Consider the following 24,947-nt stretch of genomic DNA (forward strand, 5'->3'; position numbering starts at 1 on the left):
TTCTGCTGAAGTAAAATATCGAGTAAAGAAGACACAGTGCTGATTCCAAGCGAAAAATAAAAATATGTTTTAATTTATTACAGCTAACAAAAATATGAGTGAACAAAATAAATTTAGTTATAATTATGCAAACTTTTTCAGTGCAGACATGCACATGATAACTTCCGCCCAAGGATACACAATTTTCTCATTAATCAATAACAAGATATATATTGTAACATAGGAGAAGCAAATTTTAAGCCTGCTGCATGTCTTGTGCATATCTGTCGTGAATATTTTCGATCGATTCTGGCAAACATATCCGAAATAAGCTTTAATATGTGAACTCCTTTTATCAGCGTCACATGGTACTGTGGGTAGTTGTTCGGCCAAAACGTGCGGAGGAGGAAATGTCAAAATGAAGTGGTGTCGGTGTATTCGGTGATCGGGGAAAGGAGTGTTTTATTTGTTTATTCGGGATTATCATTTGATCATATCAAACACCTATCTCCTGACAGTCATAATGTCGACCCCGGACCCCGAGACAAGACAAAGTCTGCTTCGTGCAGTCAAAAAAGAGGTAAGCTTCTCTGACAAACCTATAATCATAATTATTGTGTTCATAATTTATTATCATTAATTCCTGCGAGTTTGTAAATGCCACATTTTCATGTTTTTCTATGTTTATTGATAAATGTCACACTTGCATATGATCAAATGCCAACAGTTCAAATGATATTTAGCTGCTCTACTGAGATAAAGACTCCATGTACATTAGTTGTTGCACAATTGTCAATAAATTTCAGACCGATAAGAATGCGGTCTGCTTAACAAGTTGTTTGTGTGTTTTCCTTCATTTGCCAGTAAAAGCCAGGGACCTTGGCTTATCATATCAGTCTCTGACTTTTACTGTCACTTATACACATATATCTTGAATTATTGATTGATTTCATTGTAGTTCCATTTTCGGGTGATTATTGATTTTTTGCCATTCTCTGAACATACTGAAAATGAACTGCTTAAGTAAGGACCTAACTGAACGCTGAATGATTAAATCAGTGCCAAGAAGCTAAAGAATTTCATGAAGATATAAATTCATCCAAAATGCTTTCTTTTAATAATGTGAACCCAGATTATTCTTCGTATTAAGATAAATTTAAGGTAGGTATGTTGACATAATCAAAGTAGTAGATGTTCCAGTTGCAGAGTGCTTATTGACAGTAGGGACTGGTATTGCAGAGAATTTTCATATTGCGATATATTGCGATACGAAAGCATATATTGCGATATGTATTTCAATATATTCCTAGAATTTCTTTTTTTTACCATAAACTACTTATAATTGTGTTAACGCTTTATTTATAAAGCAAAACCACAACAAAATCACTATGCTTGATTAAGCTGTAATAAACACTTTTAATCATGACAAAATAAAAACATAAATAATATTTGGTGCAAATGAAACAAGGAAAAGAATAATCTAACATCAACAGAGTGGTTACTAGTTTGAACTACTTTCTCCACTCTCAAAGCCCTGAGATCTTAGACAGCAACTTGACCTGGTCAGGACATATCAGGGATCATTGGTCATTAATGAGTAAATATTTAAAACAATCTGAATCAAAACATTGCAAAACACTTAACAAAAATTAAGAACACAACTTCAAACCAAACTTAACAATAAAGTTAAATGTAAAATCTTTGAAGGGCATGTAGAAGTGGAATGCATACGACAAGCAAGATATATGTATGTCAACTTCATTCACAATAAAGAAGTTGACATCCATAATTCTTGCTTTTCTCAGTTAGATGTAATTTCAACCACGATCATTTCCACCACCATTACCACAGTTGCCACAATCATCAAGGTTTCCGAGTGTTACAAAGTTGTCCGAATGTAACTCAAAATACCGGTTTTCGTTCACCATGTTCAATAAAAAAAATGAGGTTATATTAATGTCAAAGTAGTTTAAACCTAAGCATGTGTCTCTGTAGTCCTGGATTTATGTCCTGTAATATCTGTTTGCATGATGAATTAATCATAGCAGCAATCATGGCAACTTTTCATTAACACCACTGTGCCCTCAACCCCTCACACGCATACACGACCCTCTCAGATCACTGTTTTTGCATTTGTTTGTCATGTCATTAAGAAATTTTTACTTTAATAAAAATAATAATCATATTGTAAATCTGTAGGTGTTGATGGGAAAATACCTGTGATAGAAATTTAAGAAACCTGTGAAATGTTACTTCCTTCAATAACAGAATATATCTCATTCTGGACAGGGGCACTGTTTTCATAGATTCATGGAATATTCGGCTGATTCTACCCATACACAAAGGTGATGAAGATCATTGGAGTATCAATGTTGGGATGACAGTTTGAAATACTCAGCATACTGCTTCAATAATTGACAATTGTAAAACATCTCAGATGTCAACCAACCAATCAGAATGTCGCACACGGTTTAAAATGGGTACTCTATTTACTATATAGATAAGTCATTTATGTAAAAAAAAAATGCCAGTTGTGTTCTCATTCAAACTGTTTGATGGAAACATCCAACCATTCCTGTTATTTGGAATAGAACTGAGGTGAAAGAAAAAATATAGCAAATGAAAGATTCAGACTAAAGTGTGCAAATATCTGCTTCACACAACTTACGAAACTGGTGACAAACGTGGTCACCTTCACAGTTCCATTGTTGAAAATGCTATCATTTTGCATGATGTTTGTCTGACAACTAGTAACCGTGGCAACAAGAAGTGGTTATAATATCCTCAAAAGAGTCAACATTGCAAGGGTTATAAGCTCAGTTTCTTCTGTCAGAATACCACAACTGGGTTTGGTGCTTGTCTGGCTTGCACAGGATGGAGGTGACAGAAAAATCTTTCTGAATAATTTCGCACGCTGCTGTAAATACATTTATCAGCAAGAATGGTTAATGAGTGGACAAGAATCAAAGTTGCTACATTATTATTATGTATCAGTTGTTATATTTGTTATTTCCCTTTCTTAGTACAAATTCTAGTACTTTTCGAGGTTAATCTCATTCAGGATTCAAACCCACACTCCTAGATTGAGACAACAATACTCTCTATCACACAAAAACGGCAATCTAACCCACATTATTTGTTTTCACTGTTGACAAGTGTAAATTGGCACGTCTCTCATGCCCAATAACTATGAATACACAATGCTGTTTAGACATTGGTGGATTACAATTTGATTGGTAAGATCAGTTTGTGTGCTGGCAGTTTTCTATCTTACTCCGAGTGTGGGGATTGGACTCAATATTTTGGATACTGTGTCTAGTGATCTACATACCAAACTGTTTTATGATTTATTTTAGGTGAAGCAGATCATGGAAGAAGCAGTCACACGAAAGTTTGTGCATGAAGAGAGCAGCAGTATTACCTCCCTTTGTGGTACGTGTGACTTAGATATTCACAAACCAGATTTCAGACCTTGAATTTCTTGAAGAATTTGTGTTCAGCTGACCATGCTTGTCATGAGAGGTGTCTGCATGTATCAGTTAGCAAAACTTGGGGACTTGATTCATGCGAACCCAAACATCAAGGTGTTCTTATTTCAGAAACTGGAAGTGAAACTTTTCCTGTCAAGAGATTGTACATTCAGTTGTTTTTACACATTTCCATTGTGACTAATTTTTACTCATTAGCGAATTTGATATATTCTGAGTAGTGGTGTGATGATTCATCGATACATCAATCCATGGGTTGCCGAATTGATGCAAAGTTTTACATTGTCGTTTATCCCGATACGATACTTCAAATGGGCCACGATACGATGTTTTACTTTGAATGTTGCCAAATCATGATAGCTGTCAAGAAAGACGTACTTTTGTTTGATGATTAAAACAATACATACTTATTTTCCCTTCATAAGTTTCTCGGAAATTCTTGCGTCAGGAACTGTATCAAACATAGCACTCGCATTTTATCAACATTCACAAAGTCTGTGTCAATCTCATTTCTGAATGAACATTAAAAAAAACGCTGGTGGAATTTGACGAAATACTTTAAATGGTTTTGTTCTGATTTTAAGGTGTTTCATAGTTGGTGTTAGAATTATAGATTAATGATTCGTATCGTATGGCAGCTTCAGTGCACGATACTTTGGCAATATATAATGTGACTAAACTTGTAGTATCGTGATGAATCGTATCGCAGGTTGTATGCCAATACTTGTAGTATCGTGATGAATCGTATCGCAGGTTGTATGCCAATACTTGTAGTATCGTGATGAATCGTATCGCAGGTTGTATGCCAATACTTGTAGTATCGTGAGGAATCGTATCGAGGGTTGTATGCCAATACTTGTAGTATCGTGAGGAATCGTGATCATAGGGTTGTATGCCAATACTTGTAGTATCGCGTGAGGAATCGATATCGCAGGTTGTATGCCAATACTTGTAGTATCGTGATGAATCGTATCGCAGGTTGTATGCCAATACTTGTAGTATCGTGAGGAATCGTATCGCAGGTTGTATGCCAATACTTGTAGTATCGTGAGGAATCGTATCGCAGGTTGTATGCCAATACTTGTAGTATCGTGAGGAATCGTATCGCAGGTTGTATGCCAATACTTGTAGTATCGTGAGGAATCGTATCGCAGGTTGTATGCCAATACTTGTAGTATCGTGAGGAATCGTGATCGCGGGTTGTATGCCAATACTTGTAGTATCGTGAGGAATCGATCGCGAGGTTGTTTGCCAATACTTGTAGTATCGTGAGGAATCGTGATCGCAGGTTGTATGCCAATACTTGTAGTATCGTGATGAATCGTATCGCAGGTTGTATGCCAATACTTGTAGTATCGTGAGGAATCGTATCGCAGGTTGTTTGCCAATACTTGTAGTATCGTGAGGAATCGTATCGCAGGTTGTATGCCAATACTTGTAGTATCGTGATGAATCGTATCGCAGGTTGTATGCCAATACTTGTAGTATCGTGAGGAATCGTTATCGCGAGGTTGTTTGCCAATACTTGTAGTATCGTGATGAATCAGATCGCAGGGTTGTATGCCAATACTTGTAGTATCGTGATGAATCGTGATCGCAGGTTGTATGCCAATACTTGTAGTATCGTGATGAATCGTGATCGCAGGTTGTATGCCAATACTTGTAGTATCGTGATGAATCGTGATCGCAGGGTTGTATGCCAATACTTGTAGTATCGTGATGAATCGTATCGCAGGTTGTATGCCAATACTTGTAGTATCGTGATGAATCGTATCGCAGGTTGTATGCCAATACTTGTAGTATCGTGATGAATCGTATCGCAGGTTGTATGCCAATACTTGTAGTATCGTGATGAATCGTATCGCAGGTTGTATGCCAATACTTGTAGTATCGTGATGAATCGTATCGCAGGTTGTATGCCAATACTTGTAGTATCGTGATGAATCGTATCGCAGGTTGTATGCCAATACTTGTAGTATCGTGATGAATCGTATCGCAGGTTGTATGCCAATACTTGTAGTATCGTGATGAATCGTATCGCAGGTTGTATGCCAATACTTGTAGTATCGTGATGAATCGTATCGCAGGTTGTATGCCAATACTTGTAGTATCGTGAGGAATCGTATCGCAGGTTGTATGCCAATACTTGTAGTATCGTGAGGAATCGTATCGCAGGTTGTATGCCAATACTTGTAGTATCGTGAGGAATCGTATCGCAGGTTGTATGCCAATACTTGTAGTATCGTGAGGAATCGTATCGCAGGTTGTATGCCAATACTTGTAGTATCGTGATGAATCGTATCGCAGGTTGTATGCCAATACTTGTAGTATCGTGATGAATCGTATCGCAGGTTGTATGCCAATACCAAGGCTAATTCTGAGTTGTCATGAGTTCATGACTGAGCAAAAAATCAACCCAGTTTAGAAATAAACCCAACCCAAATGTCCACCAAATTGAGTGCAATTGTGCAGTGGTAAGGCGTCTGCCTATCACGCTGAAGGCACGCGTTAGATCCCCGGTGGAGGCACCTAGGTTCTGGTCCCGAGGTGGGCACATTTGCTAAGTTTCCTTAGACAAGATACTTATATCCACATTGTCTAATTTCTCAGCTGTAAAATCTGTACCCGTGAGGATGTGCTGGCAATGTGAGTGTTTAGTTTCATTGTGCCTACCAGGCAGCATGGCTGTATGATCCCCAGGGAGTTGAAAAAATATCAAAAGTAATATAGTGTCCTATGGCAGGGGATAGTAGTGTCTGTAGCACTGCAGTGTGACTGGATATGAGGGCCATATAAGCGGACTATTACTATTACTAATTCTTACCATCTAATGTCCTCCAATTTACATGTTTACCCAAGATAATGTGCTCTAAGGTATCCAAAATATTCTTAAAGTTAACCAACCTAAGATTTCTCTCTAAGATAACCAACCTAACAGTACACGAGATCATCTTTACCCAAATGTCCACTAAGTTTTCCCCACAAAAATGTATATCAAGTTAACACATTGTAGAACAAGTGAACCGTAACCCAAAAGTCCATCGAGGGGACCTATGCTAGTAGTCACCAAAGTAACTTACCCAACTGTCCCCAAAATTTACCGCCCCATATGCCCATCAAGAAATATCGACCAAGTTAGCCATTCCAAATGACCTCCCTGATAACCCAGCTAAAATGTCCTAAAAGTTTCTTCAACCTACATGTCCTCCAATTCAACTCAGGTAAATCTTACACAGCTCTTGCCATGTCAAACACACTCCAGTAACCATGGTAACACAAGCATCTGCTTAGTTAACCCACCCAAATGTCCACCACGTTAAACATGTTAGCATGATAGGAGATATATCGGTCAAGTTGAACCAACAAATGTTTGATTGGAGCCCAGATCTAATGGTACTTTAGTATGTTGATGTCAACTTGTGGTTGATAGCGCTGATGCTAGTCAGTAAAGCTTGTCGACTGACCTTGTTCGTAGGCATTACTTATCAGCTGACAGATCACACAATAAACACAATATATTCAGGGATCGATTTAGTGCTTTGTTACTTGCACTGGTGCAACCCAACATTACAAAGTGCACCCTAGTTATCGGTCTAACTTGCACCGGTGCAACCCCAATATTACAAAATGCAACCTATTTATTGGTCTAACTTTGCACCGGTGCAACCCAATATCACAAAATGCAGCCTATTTATTGGTCTAACTTGCACTGGTGCAACCCAATTTTACAAAGTGCAACCTAGTTATCAGTCTAACTTGCACCGGTGCAACCCCAATATTACAAAATGCAACCTATTTATTGGTCTAACTTTGCACCGGTGCAACTCAATATCACAAAATGCAACCTATTTATTGGTCTAACTTTGCACCGGTGCAACTCAATATCACAAAGTGCAACCTATTTATTGGTCTAACTTGCACTGGTGCAACCCAATATAACAAAGTGCAACCTATTTATTGGTCTAACTTGCACTGGTGCAACCCAATATCACAAAGTGCAACCTATTTATTGGTCTAACTTGCACTGGTGTAACTCAATATCACAAAGTGCAACCTATTTATCAGTCTAACTTGCACCAGGTGCAGGTCAATTTTTGAGTGGGTAAATTCTGAATAAAACATCTAAATAATTCAATAGCATATTGCTCTCATTACATATTGCAATAAAAGCAGTGCAAATGGAATTTGGCTCGTGCAACTAGGTTTTTATCTTGGGTTGCACCTGGTGCAAGTAGGTTAACATCTCTTAAATCGAACCCTGATAATAGTGATATTGATAACAACCTCTTGAATGTATTCAATTGTGTCCACTTTGCAGAGTGACCTGAAAGAAGAAGGTTGAAATGCTGTGTTTCTAAACACACGCCTTGTTTAGCATGTGCTGTCCAGTCTTTGAATGAGTGCCCTTCTGATTGTTACTATGGTTACCTATAAATGTGACGATTCAGGTTATGTGTGTCTGAGGGAAGTCAGTTGGTCATGCTGAAGGGGAAACTATGTAGACAAGTGTCTTACTGAAGTTAGTGTGGCGTAAAACTAAACTCACTCACTCACTACTGAAGTTAGAAGTATGTCTTACAATGATAACCTTTTGAAGCACATTTTCACCAAAATCAAACTGGCAAATTGTTGAACATTTGATTTTATCTGTATCCAGCCTAAAAAGTTTGTAAAAGTTGATTGTTATCCCCTGCCACAACTCGGGGACTATGTGTTCACTAGCCTCCATGCATACGTCCCAATTCTTGTTAAGGTGATATCTCATGAACTGTTGTACCCAATGTCTTCAAATTTGGTGACAGCCTACATATGGGGCTTACACAGACATCAGTCGATTTTGGTATCCTTGACCTTATTTTCGAGGTCACAACGACACTTTGACCACTTTTCAAACTCTTGTTAACGCGATATCTCATGAACTGTTGTACCCAATGTCTTCAAATTTGGTGACAGCCTACATTGGGGGATTACACAGACACCAGTCGATTTTGGTAACCTTGACCTTATTTTCGAGGTCACTACGACACTTTGACCACTTTTCAAACTCTTGTTGAAGTGATATCTCATGCACAGTTGTACCCAATGTCTTCGATGTCCACAGCCTACATTGGGTGATTCCGCAGACACCAGACATTTCAGGCATCTTGTACGTATGTGACCAAGAAAATGAATAGTAGTAAATATGTTATAAATATTTCATTCTTCTTTAGCGGCAGGGGGCATTGCCATATTAGTGGCAAACACTTGTTTTGAATATATGAAGAAACAAAAACTTATCATCGCTGCCAATCAGTTAGTGCTGAAAAGTACTGCTATTCTGTTTCCTGGTCAGTTTTACCTAGAGACGTTACCATGGTTTCCATTTTTACCTATCACATTACTAATGTTGGAAGTGTGCTAATTCCTATTATTACCTTGTACCAAATGAAGCCATTATTTCTCATGATTGTTTAAAGGATTTATGCCAGCAAATAGTTTCATTTTGTTAACTCCTTCCTTTCATTCTACCACTCGGGGCTGTGGGGTAACCTAGTGGTTAAAGCATTGGCTCGTCACGCCGAAGACCCGGGTTCAAATCCCCACATGGGTACAAAAATGTGTGAAGCCCATTTCTGGTGTCCCCCGCCATGATGTTGCTGGAATATTGCTAAAGGCGGTGTAAAACCAAACTCTGTCAGTCATTCTACCACTCCTAAATTAGCATTCCATCTGTTCTTCCATAGTTATTCTATAGTTTCGATGGAAGACTACAACAAGAGCACTCTCCTGTACTTTACATCCAGCTCAGTATATGTACGCTAGAGACAGATTTGTGTTACTCAGGGCTCCAGATAAGGGTCGTATCGGCGTATGTACGGATATAAAATAAGCACGATATGGTAGGAAATAATTTAGAAAACGTTGCAGATACGCACCACAGCAGTGGTGTACAGTCTTAGAATCCTTTACAGACGTATTTATCTGAAGATGTATTGTTTTATTGATTATTGCAATGTTGTGGTGCATATATGAAACGAAACACAATATTACTGATACTCCTTTAAATCCCATTCAGTACTCTAAATGTACTCTTAAAGTTTTCCAGTACTCCTGTATTGAAAAAATAAGGAGTACGTATTCCTGATGTTGAAAAATTATCTGGAGCCCTGGTTACTTGAAACAGAGGACCACGTTTTACATGACGACAAGAAGGAAAAAACTGACAGTACCACTAAACTAATCTGCAGGTCAGTTGTTTGAACTTTGAACTTGCAGTCGACCTTGGCTCACTGTTATGCAGGTGGTTTTATCCTTCAGATGGAGCTTCATAAGCTCAGTTTGTGTTTGAAAAGCCTATGAAATCTTCATTAGCACATCGTCATTGGCTTTGTAAACTGTAAGAGTGGTAATGAGACCGGTATATTCGACAGTTAGAGCCATGATTATTGACTTTGTGTTACAACAGACATTACATATTAGGGAATCAATAACCAGCTCTGACTGGGGGGTATTGTGTGCTCACTCGCACTGACCAGTACGGAAACTTTGTTAACGATCAATGCGATACCTTAATTAGAGGTGGTCGAAAGGTCCTTGAACTGTTGTCAGTTAAAATGTGTTAATCTTCCTTTCCCCTGAAGCAGTTTCCCCTGAAGCAGATTTAATATTTCTTATAATTGACACTGAAATTATTAACAAACATAAGATTTATACACAGCAAACAAGTGTGACATGTCAAATAAAACAACTGCAGTCAAAGTCATTGTGAAATATACAGTCAGACACTGGGGCCGGCGGGTTGTAGACTTCTGTCTCACTGTTGGCGAATCTGACGGATTTGTCAGAGGGTCAGACGCTATTCGTGAACACTGCCCTGAAGTCTTGTCTCCTATCATACGTCCACCTGTATCTCCTGTCTCGAAATGTCTGTAAATAATTACCCTTGGCTTAGAAGAACAGTTTATGTAGTATCTGAAGATTTGTAACAGTCAGAATTTTGTTTAAGGGTTAGGACTCAAATTTGAAAAGGGCTACATGCGGACATTAGCCTTAACTAAAAGTATAAAGTGGCAGACTTTCAGAATATCGCAGTTACATTGTGGTAGATTTTTATGACCTGGTACAGAGTTGTAGATAAGTTTTTTGTAATCTTGGTATTTTACCAATGGCGTCTGTTATAAGTGGGTACTACTGATCTTCAGTGGGTGCTCAAATTTTCCGATACAGACCTTTTTTTAACATGAAAATTCTATGTCAATGATTTACAAAATGTTAAGAAAGAACCTATAGCCAATTGTTTGTACTGCAGGCATTAACATGGTGGTTGTTTAAGGACAAATACATGTTATGTCTGATCAGGTTAGACATCTGAATACTAGCAAACACAATTGTAAGGGACTGACAAGCAGCATAGTCTCATTATATCTGATTGCGTATTTAAACACCTGCAGCAATATCTTACATGATAGTTGCCAGCTCTAGTAGTGTCTGCCCCCAGTGTTCCTACATGACAGTTGCCAGCTCTAGTAGTGTCTGCCCCCAGTGTTCCTACATGACAGTTGCCAGCTCTAGTAGTGTCTGCCCCCAGTGTTCCTACATGACAGTTGCCAGCTCTAGTAGTGTCTGCCCCAGTGTTCCTACATGACAGTTGCCAGCTCTAGTAGTGTCTGCCCCAATGTTCCTACATGACAGTTGCCAGTTCTAGTAGTGTCTGCCCACAGTGTTCCTACATGACAGTTGCCAGCTCTAGTAGTGTCTGCCCCCAGTGTTCCTACATGACAATTGCCAGCTCTAGTAGTGTCTGCCCCCAATGTTCCTACATGACAGTTGCCAGCTCTAGTAGTGTCTGCCCCCAGTGTTCCTACATGACAGTTGCCAGCTCTAGTATTGTCTGCCCCCAGTGTTCCTACATGACAGTTGCCAGCTCTTGTAGTGTCTGCCCCCAGTGTTCTTACATGACAGTTGCCAGCTCTAGTAGTGTCTGCCCCCAGTGTTCCTACATGACAGTTGCCAGCTCTAGTAGTGTCCTACATGACAGTTGCCAGCTCTAGTAGTGTCTGCCCACAGTCTTCCTACTTCTTCCACAGCATCGCAGTCCACCCGATCTCTTTGTTGTGTCTTTGTTAAAATGTTGTGGCGATGGGTAGCCAAGTGGTTTAAAGTGTTCACTCGCCCCACCGAAGCCCTGGTTTGATGAGCAAGATGGGTACAGTGTGTGATGCCCATTTCTGGTGTCCCCTGTCATGATATTGCTTGATAATGCTAAAAGCGGCCTAAAACTAAACTCACTCACTCAATCTGAAAAAGTGTAAAGGGTGATTTTACAGTGAAAATTTTGCTGTGGTTACCACTGGATTGACACAGAAAACAACAGTCACTCTCTCAGGTCCCATTTACTGTGATTTCCCAATTAGTATTACCGACAACGACGTGTGATGATTGTGACAGTGAAAATGCCATACATACAATCATACATTTTACACTGATCATGTTCTTTGGCCTTGACCTGTAGCCGACCCACTGTGAAGTCCGGGCTAGAACTGCGTGTTCACCAACCTGTAGGCCACCAAATGGGTTGGTCATATTTAGGAGACAGTGTGTCCTCATAATCTGAAGGTGCTCATTGATGCTCACTGTATCGATCACTAGTTTGTACGGTCCAGACTCAATCATTCCTCAGCCGCCACCACACAGCATGATTGGTGAGTGTGGCATTAAACACACATCCTCAGCTTCAGTCAGATCAAAGCACGGCAGTTAATGATAATGAGTCTGTGATCAACAGAGTGGTTCAGTGTGGACTTCATCTACAGTCTGTGTTTCAACATTATGAAATGTCACACATCCATTAGAAGGCAGAAATATAACAATTAACTCTATTCACTGTTTGCTGTAGCTTTGACCATTTTGAACAGGCATACAACTCTTGTGTGAAGTTTGGCGTATTTCGTTTAAAAGCCAGCAACGGTACAAGAATCTGTATCAAAACATGACACTCACGAAATATAAGAAGTTGTAATCAATAAAGTATGTCAATATTGTACTACCATCAACTTCCCAAATGCCAATCAAGGAAGTTAAAATGTCATCAGCTTTCATTGAATCAAGAATCAGTGTAAAACATTGAAGGTGATCGTGGTTTGTGAAGGTTTGTTGTGTGACCAATATCAGGCAGAATTGTAGCTCTTTCATTACCCTTGGGCATCAATACCAGGTAGAATCCTAGATCTTTCATCACCCTGGGGCATCAATACCAGGTAGAATCCTAGATCTTTCATCACCCTGGGACGTCAATACCAGGTAGAATCCTAGATCTTTCGTCACCCTGGGACGTCAATACCAGGTAGAATCCTAGACCTTTCATCACCCTGGGACGTCAATACCAGGTAGAATCCTAGATCTTTCGTCACCCTGGGACGTCAATACCAGGTAGAATCCTAGATCTTTCATCACCCTGGGGCATCAATACCAGGTAGAATCCTAGATCTTTCATCACCCTGGGACGTCAATACCAGGTAGAATCCTAGACCTTTCATCACCCTGGGGCATCAATACCAGGTAGAATCCTAGATCTTTCATCACCCTGGGGCATCAATACCAGGTAGAATCCTAGATCTTTCATCACCCTGGGACGTCAATACCAGGTAGAATCCTAGATCTTTCATCACCCTGGGACGTCAATACCAGGTAGAATCCTAGATCTTTCATCACCCTGGGACGACAATACCAGGTAGAATCCTAGATCTTTCATCACCCTGGGACTTCAATACCAGGTAGAATCCTAGATCCTTCATCACCCTGGGACATCAATACCAGGTAGAATCCTAGATCTTTCATCACCCTGGGACGTCAATACCAGGTAGAATCCTAGATCTTTCATCACCCTGGGGCATCAATACCAGGTAGAATCCTAGACCTTTCATCACCCTGGGACGTCAATACCAGGTAGAATCCTAGATCTTTCATCACCCTGGGGCATCAATACCAGGTAGAATCCTAGATCTTTCATCACCCTGGGACGTCAATACCAGGTAGAATCCTAGATCTTTCATCACCCTGGGACGTCAATACCAGGTAGAATCCTAGATCCTTCATCACCCTGGGACATCAATACCAGGTAGAATCCTAGATCTTTCATCACCCTGGGACGTCAATACCAGGTAGAATCCTAGATCTTTCATCACCCTGGGGCATCAATACCAGAATCCTAGAATCACCCTGGGGCATCAATACCAGGTAGAATCCTAGATCTTTCATCACCCAATGGGAATCCTAGATCAATACCAATACCAGGTAGAATCCTAGATCTTTCATCACCCTGGGACGTCAATACCAGGTAGAATCCTAGATCCTTCATCACCCCTACCAGGTAGAATCCTAGATCTTTCATCACCCTGGGACGCCAATACCAGGTAGAATCCTAGGATACCAGGTAGAATCCTAGAATCACCCTGGGACATCAATACCAGGTAGAATCCTAGATCTTTCATCACCCTGGGACGTCAATACCAGGTAGAATCCTAGATCTTTCATCACCCTGGGGCATCAATACCAGGTAGAATCCTAGATCTTTCATCACCCTGGGACGTCAATACCAGGTAGAATCCTAGATCTTTCATCACCATGGGACGTCAATACCAGGAAGAATCCTAGATCTTTCATCACCCAGGGATGTCAATACCAGGTAGAATCCTAGATCTTTCATCACCCTGGGACTTCAATGCCAGGTAGAATCCTAGATCTTTCATCACCCTGGGACTTCAATACCAGGTAGAATCCTAGATCCTTCATGACCCTGGGGCATCAATACCAGGTAGAATCCTAGATCCTTCATGACCCTGGGGCATCAATACCAGGTAGAATCCTAGATCCTTCATGACCCTGGGGCATCAATACCAGGAAGAATCCTAGATCTTTCATCACCCTGGGACACCAATGTCAGGCAGCTCTTTGTCAGATTCCCAGCATGTTGTGTCATCCTTATGACTGTCTGACCTCCTGACATATATTCATGAATGTTACTATACTTTACATAGACATTACCAATATGATTATTTTATGTATTAGCCATGTTGTATTGATATGTGATCCTTTCTGTTACCGGTTGTGATATCTGTAATATTCAGGTAATTATTTTACCACAGTTACTTTGCATGAAGAATAAGTAATTTACCAGCTTGCTCAAGAATTATGGTGACCCTGACTGTGAAAGCAATTACTTCTCTGGTGGCAAGGGCACCATGACTTTCATGCCTCTGTGCCCATAACTCCCTTCTGTGACAATACATCACAAGTTTCCCAAAACTGAATGTATAAATAATGGTGGTTGACACTGACAAGACTTGATCTTGGTCCAAGGAACAGCACATAGAAAATGGCTTGAGTGATTTCCTTACATCGGTGTGGAAGAAAAAACCTGATTCAAAACGGTGATGATAAACTGTTACCTTTGGTATCCACATGACAATGCTCATTATGGGTATTAGAGACCAATGACTTCTGTCGACATTGTCTATGTATGGTTCTTACGTAACACATCCTAGCCAGAGTTGGCCAGCAGAGTACACGTCACTATGTTCATCTGCAATAGCCTATTGTTGTTTGAGTCAAACAGCTGGGTGTGGGAAAGAGACTTACTTTATGTTGGGAATTGTCCATGTCTTCCTTCATGTTGGGAATCGTCCATGTCTTACTTCGAGTAGGGAATTGTCCATGTCTTACTTCGAGTAGGGAATTGTCCATGTTTTACTTCGAGTAGGGAATCGTCCATGTTTTACTTCGTGTAGGGAATTGTCCATGTTTTACTTCGAGTAGGGAATTGTCCATGTTTTACTTCGAGTAGGGAATTGTCAATGTCTTACTTCGAGTAGGGAATTGTCCATGTTTTACTTCGTGTAGGGAATTGTCCATGTTTTACTTCGAGTAGGGAATTGTCCATGTTTTACTCTCGAGTAGGGAATTGTCCATGTTTTACTTCGAGTAGGGAATTGTCCATGTTTTACCTCGAGTAGGGAATTGTCCATGTTTTACTTCGAGTAGGAAATTGTCCATGTTTTACTTCGAGTAGGGAAGTGTCGATGTTTTACTTCGAGTAGGGAATTGTCCATGTTTTACTCTGAGTAGGAATTGTCCATGTTTTACTTTGAGTAGGAATTGTCCATGTTTTACTGAGTAGGGAAGCATCGATGTTTTACTCTGAGTAGGGAATTGTCCATGTTTTACTGAAAGTAGGGAAGTGTCGATGTTTTACTCGAGTAGGAATTGTCCATGTTTTACTGAGTAGGGAAGTGTCGATGTTTTACTGAGTAGGAATTGTCCAAGTTTTACTCTAGTAGGAATTGTCCATGTTTTACTTTGAGTAGGGAATTGTCCATGTTTTACTTCGAGTAGGGAAGTGTCGATGTTTTACTTCGAGTAGGGAATTGTCCATGTTTTACTTCGAGTAGGGAATTGTCCATGTTTTACTTTGAGTAGGGAATTGTCCATGTTTTACTTCGAGTAGGGAAGTGTCGATGTTTTACTTCGAGTAGGGAATTGTCCATGTTTTACTTCCCTAGTAGGAAGTGTCGATGTTTTACTGAGTAGGGAAGTGTCCATGTTTTACTCGAGTAGGGAAGTGTCGATGTTTTACTTCGAGTAGGGAATTGTCCAAGTTTTACTTCGAGTAGGGAATTGTCCATGTTTTACTTTGAGTAGGGAATTGTCCATGTTTTACTTCGAGTAGGGAAGTGTCGATGTTTTACTTCGAGTAGGGAATTGTCCATGTTTTACTTCGAGTAGGGAAGTGTCGATGTTTTACTTCGAGTAGGGAATTGTCCATGTTTTACTTCGAGTAGGGAATTGTCCATGTTTTACTTCGAGTAGGGAATTGTCCATGTTTTACTTCGAGTAGGGAATTGTCCATGTTTAACTTCGTGTAGGGAATTGTCCATGTTTTACTTCGAGTAGGGAATTGTCCATGTTTTACTTCAAGTAGGAATTGTCCATGTTTTACTTGAAAGTAGGGAATTGTCCATGTCTTTACCTCGTGTAGGAATTGTCCATGTTTTACTTCGAGTAGGGAATTGTCCATGTTTTACTTCGTGTAGGGAAATGTCCATGTTTTACTTCGAGTAGGGAATTGTCCATGTTTTACTTTGTGTAGGGAATTGTCCATGTTTTACCTCGTGTAGGGAATTGTCCATGTCTTACTTCGAGTAGGGAATGGTCCATGTTTTACTTCGAGTAGGGAATTGTCCATGTCTTACTTCGAGTAGGGAATTGTCCATGTTTTACTTCGAGTAGGGAATTATCCATGTCTTACCTCATGTTGGGAATTGTCCATGTCTTACTTCGAGTAGGGAATCGTCCATGTTTTACTTCGAGTAGGGAATTGTCCATATCCTACTTCGAGCAGGGAATTGTCCATGTTTTACTCCGAGGTGGGAAGTGTCGATGTTTTACCTCGAGTAGGGAATTGTCCATGTTTTACTTCGTGTAGGGAATTGTCCATGTCTTACTTCATGTAGGGAATTGTCCATGTTTTACCTCGAGTAGGGAATTATCAATGTCTTACCTCATGTTGGGAATTGTCCATGTATTTGTTACACGACGCAACAGATTAAAAATAAATGGCGAGCGAGCCAGATTTACATTTTGTGAAAGGTTGAAATGAAGTGACAGTGGAGAAAATACTTGACTGACTATCGAATCTGAACCCTGCAGAATCGAAAAATACATCCTTTTCTGATTGAACTACAAACTGATGTTGATACTCATCCAAGACTGTTGATTTTTATGACCGGCGAGTTTTGATCATGTTTTCACATATGTGCCTCTACCCAGCATGCAACAAAAGAGTGACAATGCTGGCCTAACACAGTGATTTGTGTAAATGTGACTTACCTGGGATTCTTTGGAAATGGTTTTCATCATTTGGGACTGGATTGTGGCCAAGCTTTTTAATAAAGTGTACGGCCATGGATCACCAGCATTGACAGCCTTGTGGGGAAGCTGGCAGAAAGCAGAATTCTGGTGGTTCAGTTTTTGACATGTACGGACATGCAACGGGACAATAGGGAGTATGAGTGGCATAAGTTTGGTGTTTCACTTGACCGTTATCTTGTGAATTTTTGCGTAACAGTGTCGAAGGTGTGACGCCAAGGAAGTCTTTCAAACTGACCAGATATCTCATGTTGTGTAAACCATTCTAATCTGGCCCGATATCTCATGTTGTGTAAACCACTCTAATCTGGCCCGATATCTCATGTTGTGTAAACCATTCTAATCTGGCCCGATATCTCATGTTGTGTAAACCATTCTAATCTGGCCCGATATCTCATGTTGTGTAAACCATTCTAATCTGGCCCGATATCTCATGTTGTGTAAACCATTCTAATCTGGCCCGATATCTCATGTTGTGTAAACCATTCTAATCTGGCCCTATATCTCATGTTGTGTAAACCATTCTAATCTGGCCCGATATCTCATGTTGTGTAAACCATTCTAATCTGGCCCGATATCTCATGTTGTGTAAACCATTCTAATCTGGCCCGATATCTCATGTTGTGTAAACCATTCTAAACTGGCCATATATCTCATGTTGTGTAAACCATTCTAATCTGGCCCGATATCTCATGTTGTGTAAACCATTCTAATCTGGCCCTATATCTCATGTTGTGTAAACCATTCTTAACTGGCCATAATTCTCATGTTGTGTAAACCATTCTAATCTGGCCCGATATCTCATGTTGTGTAAACCATTCTAATCTGGCCCGATATCTCATGTTGTGTAAACCATTCTAAACTGGCCATATATCTCATGTTGTGTAAACCATTCTAAACGGAAGCAACTCTATCATTGACCAGGAAAGCAAATGTAAACATTTTGCTGTAAGTTTGGTATAAACAGGGGTGTATGTGTTACAAGGCTTTCTGATGTAGAAGTTATAACTATAAGATATTGTTTGTTAATGTTTGGGGCTGTACATTGAGTTTGAATATTTTTTTAATAGAATGGTAATATGATAGTGAAGTTCCCTAGTAACTGTGGAGGAAAAAATCATATAATTGTATTTTTGGAGTTTTAATTAATGTTTTGTTATTAACATTTCAATCACATCTGTTGTGTTTGTGTCATTAATGTTGGTGTGTGGCAGTGTTGTATTCACACTCCGTGAAGCGGTCAGGAAATCAAAGGCATTTCAATCCAAATTGGTAGTGTCTAGTTTTATTTCACGTAGTGTTGGTAAAATAACATATTTATCTCTCCCTGTAGATTGAACATGTTGAATAAGAAAGTTATCATACCCTTAGATGAACATGTTAAGTAACATCCCTTCATATCAATGGAAGATGTCAGAAACCAATTCTGTGACTGTGTCCCAGTCCACCCAGCTGTGAATGGGTACCTCGAAAGGATGGGAAAGCCGCAAAAACTCAGTGCGCCTTGTGGCAGCAAGAGTTGTATGATCCCCAGGGAGTTGAGATTGATAATAGATGTGCCGTTGAGATTGACATCTAATGATAGAGGGGAAAATACCAGCGCCTTGAGCATGCACTAGTGCATGGATATGTGCGCTATATAAATATCCAATAATAATAATTCCAAAAATGTGTTGAACAGGTAGTTCTATAAAGTAAATGTCTGAGATCATGAGGCAAAGAGGAACCCTACTGACATGTCAGCCGGTTTGATTTGTCTCTTAATGTTCACTTGAATCTACATCCATAAAGCTGTTGAGCTGTGTTTAAATCACCTTGACAGCGCCTGAAGGTACCTGGCGTGATATGCAGTGATGAGTAACCAAATCAAAGCATTCATCCTTCATGCTTGCTGTGGCAGCTGTGTTGATGAGGGGACAGCTTTCACCACAGCTGCTGTGGGGAACAGAGGAACTGCTGCAGGTATCAGAATACAGCTCCATGCAGTGCTGCATCTATTACAAGCTGTCCCATACAGTGAAGGGACAGGAGCATGGACTCCTGAGCAGGGCTGGGACTCTAGAAAGGTGGATCAGACCTTCAGACAGCAAGCAGAATAGTTGCGAGGATGGAAAGATTAGATGAGATAAGATTCAAACCACTCTTAGACACCCAAATATTCGAGTTAAAATATGTAGAAAAAAATAATTACTGTGTCGTAAATAATGCAAATAAATGCTGACAATTTCAAAAATATATATTCTTAGCAACTGTTAGTGTGTTGGGTCCTTTTGTTTGGCAAAATCTCATTTCTTAATTAAACACTGAAAGATCTTGATGGCATCAGACATGGTCCATCTCTTCTATCAGATAAACCCAGCATCAGACATGGTCCATCTCTTCTATCAGATAAACCCAACATCAGACATGGTCCATCTCTTCTATCAGATAAACCCAGCATCAGACGTGGTCCATCTCTTCTATCAGATAAACCCAACATCAGACATGGTCCATCTCTTCTATCAGATAAACCCAACATCAGACGTGGTCCATCTCTTCTATCAGATAAACCCAACATCAGACGTGGTCCATCTCTTCTGTAAGATAAACCCAACATCAGACATGGTCCATCTGTTCTATCAGATAAACCCAACATCAGACGTGGTCCATCTCTTCTATCAGATAAACCCAACATCAGACGTGGTCCATCTCTTCTGTAAGATAAACCCAACTTCAGACATGGTCCATCTCTTCTATCAGATAAACCCAACATCAGACATGGTCCATCTCTTCTATCAGATAAACCTAACATCAGACGTGGTCCATCTGTTCTGTCAGATAAACCCAACATCAGACATGGTCCATCTCTTCTATCAGATAAACCCAACAGCAGACGTGGTCCATCTCTGCTATCAGATAAACCCAACATCAGACATGGTCCATCTCTTCTGTCAGATAAACCCAATATCAGACGTGGTCCATCTGTTTTATCAGATAAACCCAACATCAGATGTGGTCCATCTCTTCTGTCAGATAAACCCAACATCAGACATGGTCCATCTCTTCTATCAGATAAACCCAACATCAGACATGGTCCATCAGTTCTATCAGATAAACCCAACATCAGACGTGGTCCATCTCTTCTATCAGATAAACCCAACATCAGACGTGGTCCATCTGTTCTATCAGATAAACCCAACATCAGACGTGGTCCATCTCTTCTATCAGATAAACCCAGCATCAGACATGGTCCATCTCATCTATCAGATAAACCCAACATCAGACGTGGTCCATCTCTTCTATCAGATAAACCCAACAGCAAACAAGCTCCATTGTGCCAAACAGAAACATCTATCATATCTTCACTTCAGAGACAATCAGATAGTACATTTTAGACACTCACTCTGGTGTTTTGTGTAAGGACGTAGGCCTCAATGATTCAGCTGCATTTCAGAAAGAATTTTTTTTCGCAAATGGTGTCTTCCACTACTTTGTTTCAAAATTCCACTTTCAATTATTTGTAGACATTTGGCATGTCTACAGGCTTTGTGGGAACAATTTGCACAAGAAATCTTAATGTAAATTGACTCTCAACTTTCCAATAGCAAACAACCTAATTATCTTCAAATGATTGTTTCACTATAATCTGCTGATGTTTTCAATCCCTCCCAAGGAGTGTCTAGAGTTGGAGGTGTTAAACTGTGCTGCACTTCAAGAGCACACAGCAGTGCATGATGGGAAGTCTGCCAGGAACTCTCAATGCGTAGGCGTCAATCTGCCATTGATTTTTTCTTACAAATGGCCAAAGCTGGATTCCATGGGTTAGATGGCTGGAGTGGCAAAATAATCGTCACTGACGTTGATACAGATTGTGATCTGCTTACCCACAATCCCCTATGACGAACATTCCGTACACCGAACCGATTTGTCAATATTTTCTGAAACAGGAGCTAGTCAAATAAATGCCTAGTTGTATCACATCTGATAGTAATCAATTATCACAGTGTTGACATCACTGTATAAACAGTGGTGACCTGGTGAGGGTTTCTTGTGTTCATCACTGTATAAACAGTGGTGACCTGGTGAGGGTTTCTTGTGTTCATCACTGTATAAACAGTGGTGACCTGGTGAGGGTTTCTTGTGTTCATCACTGTATAAACAGTGGTGACCTGGTGAGGGTTTCTTGTGTTCATCACTGTATAAACAGTGGTGACCTGGTGAGGGTTTCTTGTGTTCATCACTGTATATACAGTGGTGACCTGGTGTGGGTTTCTTGTGTTCATCACTGTATAAACAGTAGAGACCTGATGAGGGTTTCTTGTGTTCATCACTGTATAAACAGTGGTGACCTGGTGAGGGTTTCTTGTGTTCATCACTGTATAAACAGTGGTGACCTGGTGAGGGTTTCTTGTGTTCATCACTGTATAAACAGTGGTGACCTGGTGAGGGTTTCTTGTGTTCATCACTGTATAAACAGTGGTGACCTGGTGAGGGTTTTGTGTTCATCACTGTAAACAGTGGTGACCTGGTGAGGTTTCTTGTGTTCATCACTGTATAAACAGTGGTGACCTGGTGAGGGTTTCTTGTGTTCATGAGGGTGGTTGGTGTGGGTTTCTTGTGTTCATCACTGTATAAACAGTGGTGACCTGGTGAGGGTTTCTTGTGTTCATCACTGTATAAACAGTGGTGACCTGGTGAGGGTTTCTTGTGTTCATCACTGTATAAACAGTGGTGACCTGGTGAGGGTTTCTTGTGTTCATCACTGTATAAACAGTGGTGACCTGGTGAGGGTTTCTTGTGTTCATCACTGTATAAACAGTGGTGACCTGGTGAGGGTTTCTTGTGTTCATCACTGTATAAACAGTGGTGACCTGGTGAGGGTTTCTTGTGTTCATCACTGTATAAACAGTGGTGACCTGGTGAGGGTTTCTTGTGTTCATCACTGTATAAACAGTGGTGACCTGGTGAGGGGGTTTCTTGTGTTCATCACTGTATAAACAGTAGTGACCTGGTGAGGGTTTCTTGTGTTCATCACTGTATAAACAGTGGTGACCTGGTGAGGGTTTCTTGTGTTCATCACTGTATAAACAGTGGTGACCTGGTGAGGGTTTCTTGTGTTCATCACTGTATAAACAGTAGAGACCTGGTGCGGGTTTCTTGTGTTCATCACTGTATAAACAGTGGTGACCTGGTGAGGGTTTCTTGTGTTCATCACTGTATAAACAGTGGTGACCTGGTGAGGGTTTCTTGTGTTCATCACTGTATAAACAGTGGTGACCTGGTGCGGGTCTCTTGTGTTCATCACTGTATAAACAGTGGTGACCTGGTGAGGGTTTCTTGTGTTCATCACTGTATAAACAGTGGTGACCTGGTGAGGGTTTCTTGTGTTCATCACTGTATAAACAGTGGTGACCTGGTGTGGGTCTCTTGTGTTCATCACTGTATAAACAGTGGTGACCTGGTGCGGGTCTCTTGTGTTCATCACTGTATAAACAGTGGTGACCTAGTGAGGGTTTCTTGTGTTCATCACTGTATAAACAGTGGTGACCTGGTGTGGGTTTCTTGTGTTCATTAGTGACAGCTGTCGAGAGTGGTAATTGATAAGGTGTAATAACAGTGTGATTAATGTGTCTATTGGCTGCTGTTACTATGTCTGAATGGCAGCAAGTGTCTAGGTCCCATGTTGTACTATGGCTAATGGCAGCAAGTGTCTAGGTCTCATGTTGTACTATGGCTAATGGCAGCTAGTGTCTAGGTCCCATGTTGTACTATGGCTAATGGCAGGAAGTGTCCAGGTCCCATGTTGTACTATGGCTAATGGCAGCAAGTGTCTAGGTCCCATGTTGTTCTATGGCTAATGGCAGCAAGTGTCCAGGTCTCATGTTCTACTATGGCTAATGGCAGCAAGTGTCCAGGTCCCATGTTGTACTATGGATAATGGCAGGAAGTGTCCAGGTCCCATGTTGTACTATGGCTAATGGCAGCAAGTGTCTAGGTCCCATGTTGTACTCTGGATAATGGCAGGAAGTGTCTAGGTCTCCTGTTATACTATGGCTAATGGCAGCTAGTGTCTAGGTCCCATGTTGTACTATGGATAATGGCAGGAAGTGTTTAGGTCTCATGTTCTACTATGGCTAATGGCAGCAAGTGTCCAGGTCCCATGTTGTACTATGGATAATGGCAGGAAGTGTCCAGGTCCCATGTTGTACTATGGCTAATGGCAGCAAGTGTCTAGGTCCCATGTTGTACTATGGATAATGGCAGGAAGTGTGTAGGTCTCATGTTATACTATGGCTAATGGCACCAAGTGTTTAGGTCTCATGTTATACTATGGCTAATGGCAGCAAGGGTGTAGTGTTGTACTATGGTTGATGACAGCCAGTGTGTAGTGTTGTTCTATGGCTAATGGCAGCAGGTGTGTAGTGTTGTACTATGGCTGAATGGCAGCAAGTGTGTAGTGTTGTACTATGGTTGATGGCAGCAAGTGTGTAGTGTTGTACTATGGCTAATGGCAGCAAGTATGAAGTGTTGTACTATGGTTGATGGCAGCAAGAGTGTAGTGTTGTACTATGGCTAATGGCAGCAAGGGTTTAGTGCTGTACTATGGCTAATGGCAGCAAGGGTGTAGTGTTGTACTATGGTTAATGGCAGCAAGGGTGTAGTGTTGTACTATGGTTGATGGCAGCAAGAGTGTAGTGTTGTACTTTGGTTGATGGCAGCAAGAGTGTAGTGTTGTACTATGGTTGATGGCAGCAAGAGTGTAGTGTTGTACTATGGCTAATGGCAGCAAGGGTGTAGTGTTGTACTATGGTTGATGGCAGCAAGTGTGTAGTGTTGTACTATGGCTAATGACAGCAAGTGTGAAGTGCTGTACTATGGCTAATGGCAGCAAGTGTGTAGTGTTGTACTATGGTTGATGGCAGCAAGGGTGTAGTGTTGTACTATGGCTAATGGCAGCAAGGGGGTAGTGCTGTATTATGGCTAATGGCAGCAAGGGTGTAGTGTTGTACTATGGCTAATGGCAGCAAGGGTGTAGTGTTGTACTATGGTTGATGGCAGCAAGTGTGTGTAGTGTTGTACTATGGCTAATGGGGGCAGGTGTGTATTGTTGTACTATGGCTGAATGGCAGCAAGTGTGTAGTGTTGTACTATGTAAGTAAATCATGATAATGACAAGACGGGAACTGAAATCATGTTGCTATGTTTTATTCCTGTGCTTATTGTCTTGAGCCTTTGGGCCATTCTGTCTATCACCATGGAAAGTGTTATGAGCGTATAAACTGTGAGAAACAACAACTGGGTCTCCTTTACTTCATTACATGATACTTGTTGTGTAACTGAATGACAGCGTGCTTCAGATATATCAACACGTGTATAAGCTCAAACACTGCGCACAAAGTCCTGGGATAATATCTTTGGGTGTCATAGGCATCACAAACACAGTACCAGCTGAAGTATTGACAGGCGGAAGGCTGTGGTAGCCTTGTCATGTGACTAGGACATGTGTCTGGTATTGGACTGTGGTATAACTGCCTGTACAGTGACACGTCAGTCCTAATGTCATTCCCTGTAGTACCCTTGACCTTTAGTACACTGCGT

At 40.7% G+C, this 24,947-nt stretch overlaps 2 protein-coding genes and 1 long non-coding RNA gene across 7 annotated transcripts in view; 2 read left to right on the forward strand and 1 right to left on the reverse strand.

Moving 5' to 3' along the window:
• The window catches only part of LOC124259067 (mRNA export factor GLE1-like), a 447,176-nt gene that overhangs the window by 117,178 nt on the left and 305,051 nt on the right, over nucleotides 1-24,947 (reverse strand). The gene's annotated exons all lie outside the window — the stretch shown is intronic.
• The window catches only part of LOC124259055 (small G protein signaling modulator 1-like), a 71,082-nt gene continuing 46,330 nt past the window's right edge, over nucleotides 196-24,947 (forward strand). Inside the window, 2 exon segments of the mRNA XM_046693131.1 lie at nucleotides 196-559; nucleotides 3,336-3,411. Of these exon segments, the coding sequence (XP_046549087.1) occupies nucleotides 503-559; nucleotides 3,336-3,411 (133 nt within the window). The 5' untranslated portion in view covers nucleotides 196-502.
• On the forward strand, nucleotides 7,486-24,717 carry LOC124259072. The gene is made up of 3 exons (XR_006893749.1): nucleotides 7,486-7,565; nucleotides 12,520-12,522; nucleotides 24,707-24,717. It is a non-coding gene; the product is annotated as an uncharacterized LOC124259072 (long non-coding RNA).

This window comes from Haliotis rubra, unplaced genomic scaffold (genome assembly GCF_003918875.1).
Source record: "Haliotis rubra isolate DU_JTF1 unplaced genomic scaffold, ASM391887v1 Scf709, whole genome shotgun sequence".
NCBI lineage: Eukaryota > Metazoa > Mollusca > Gastropoda > Lepetellida > Haliotidae > Haliotis > Haliotis rubra.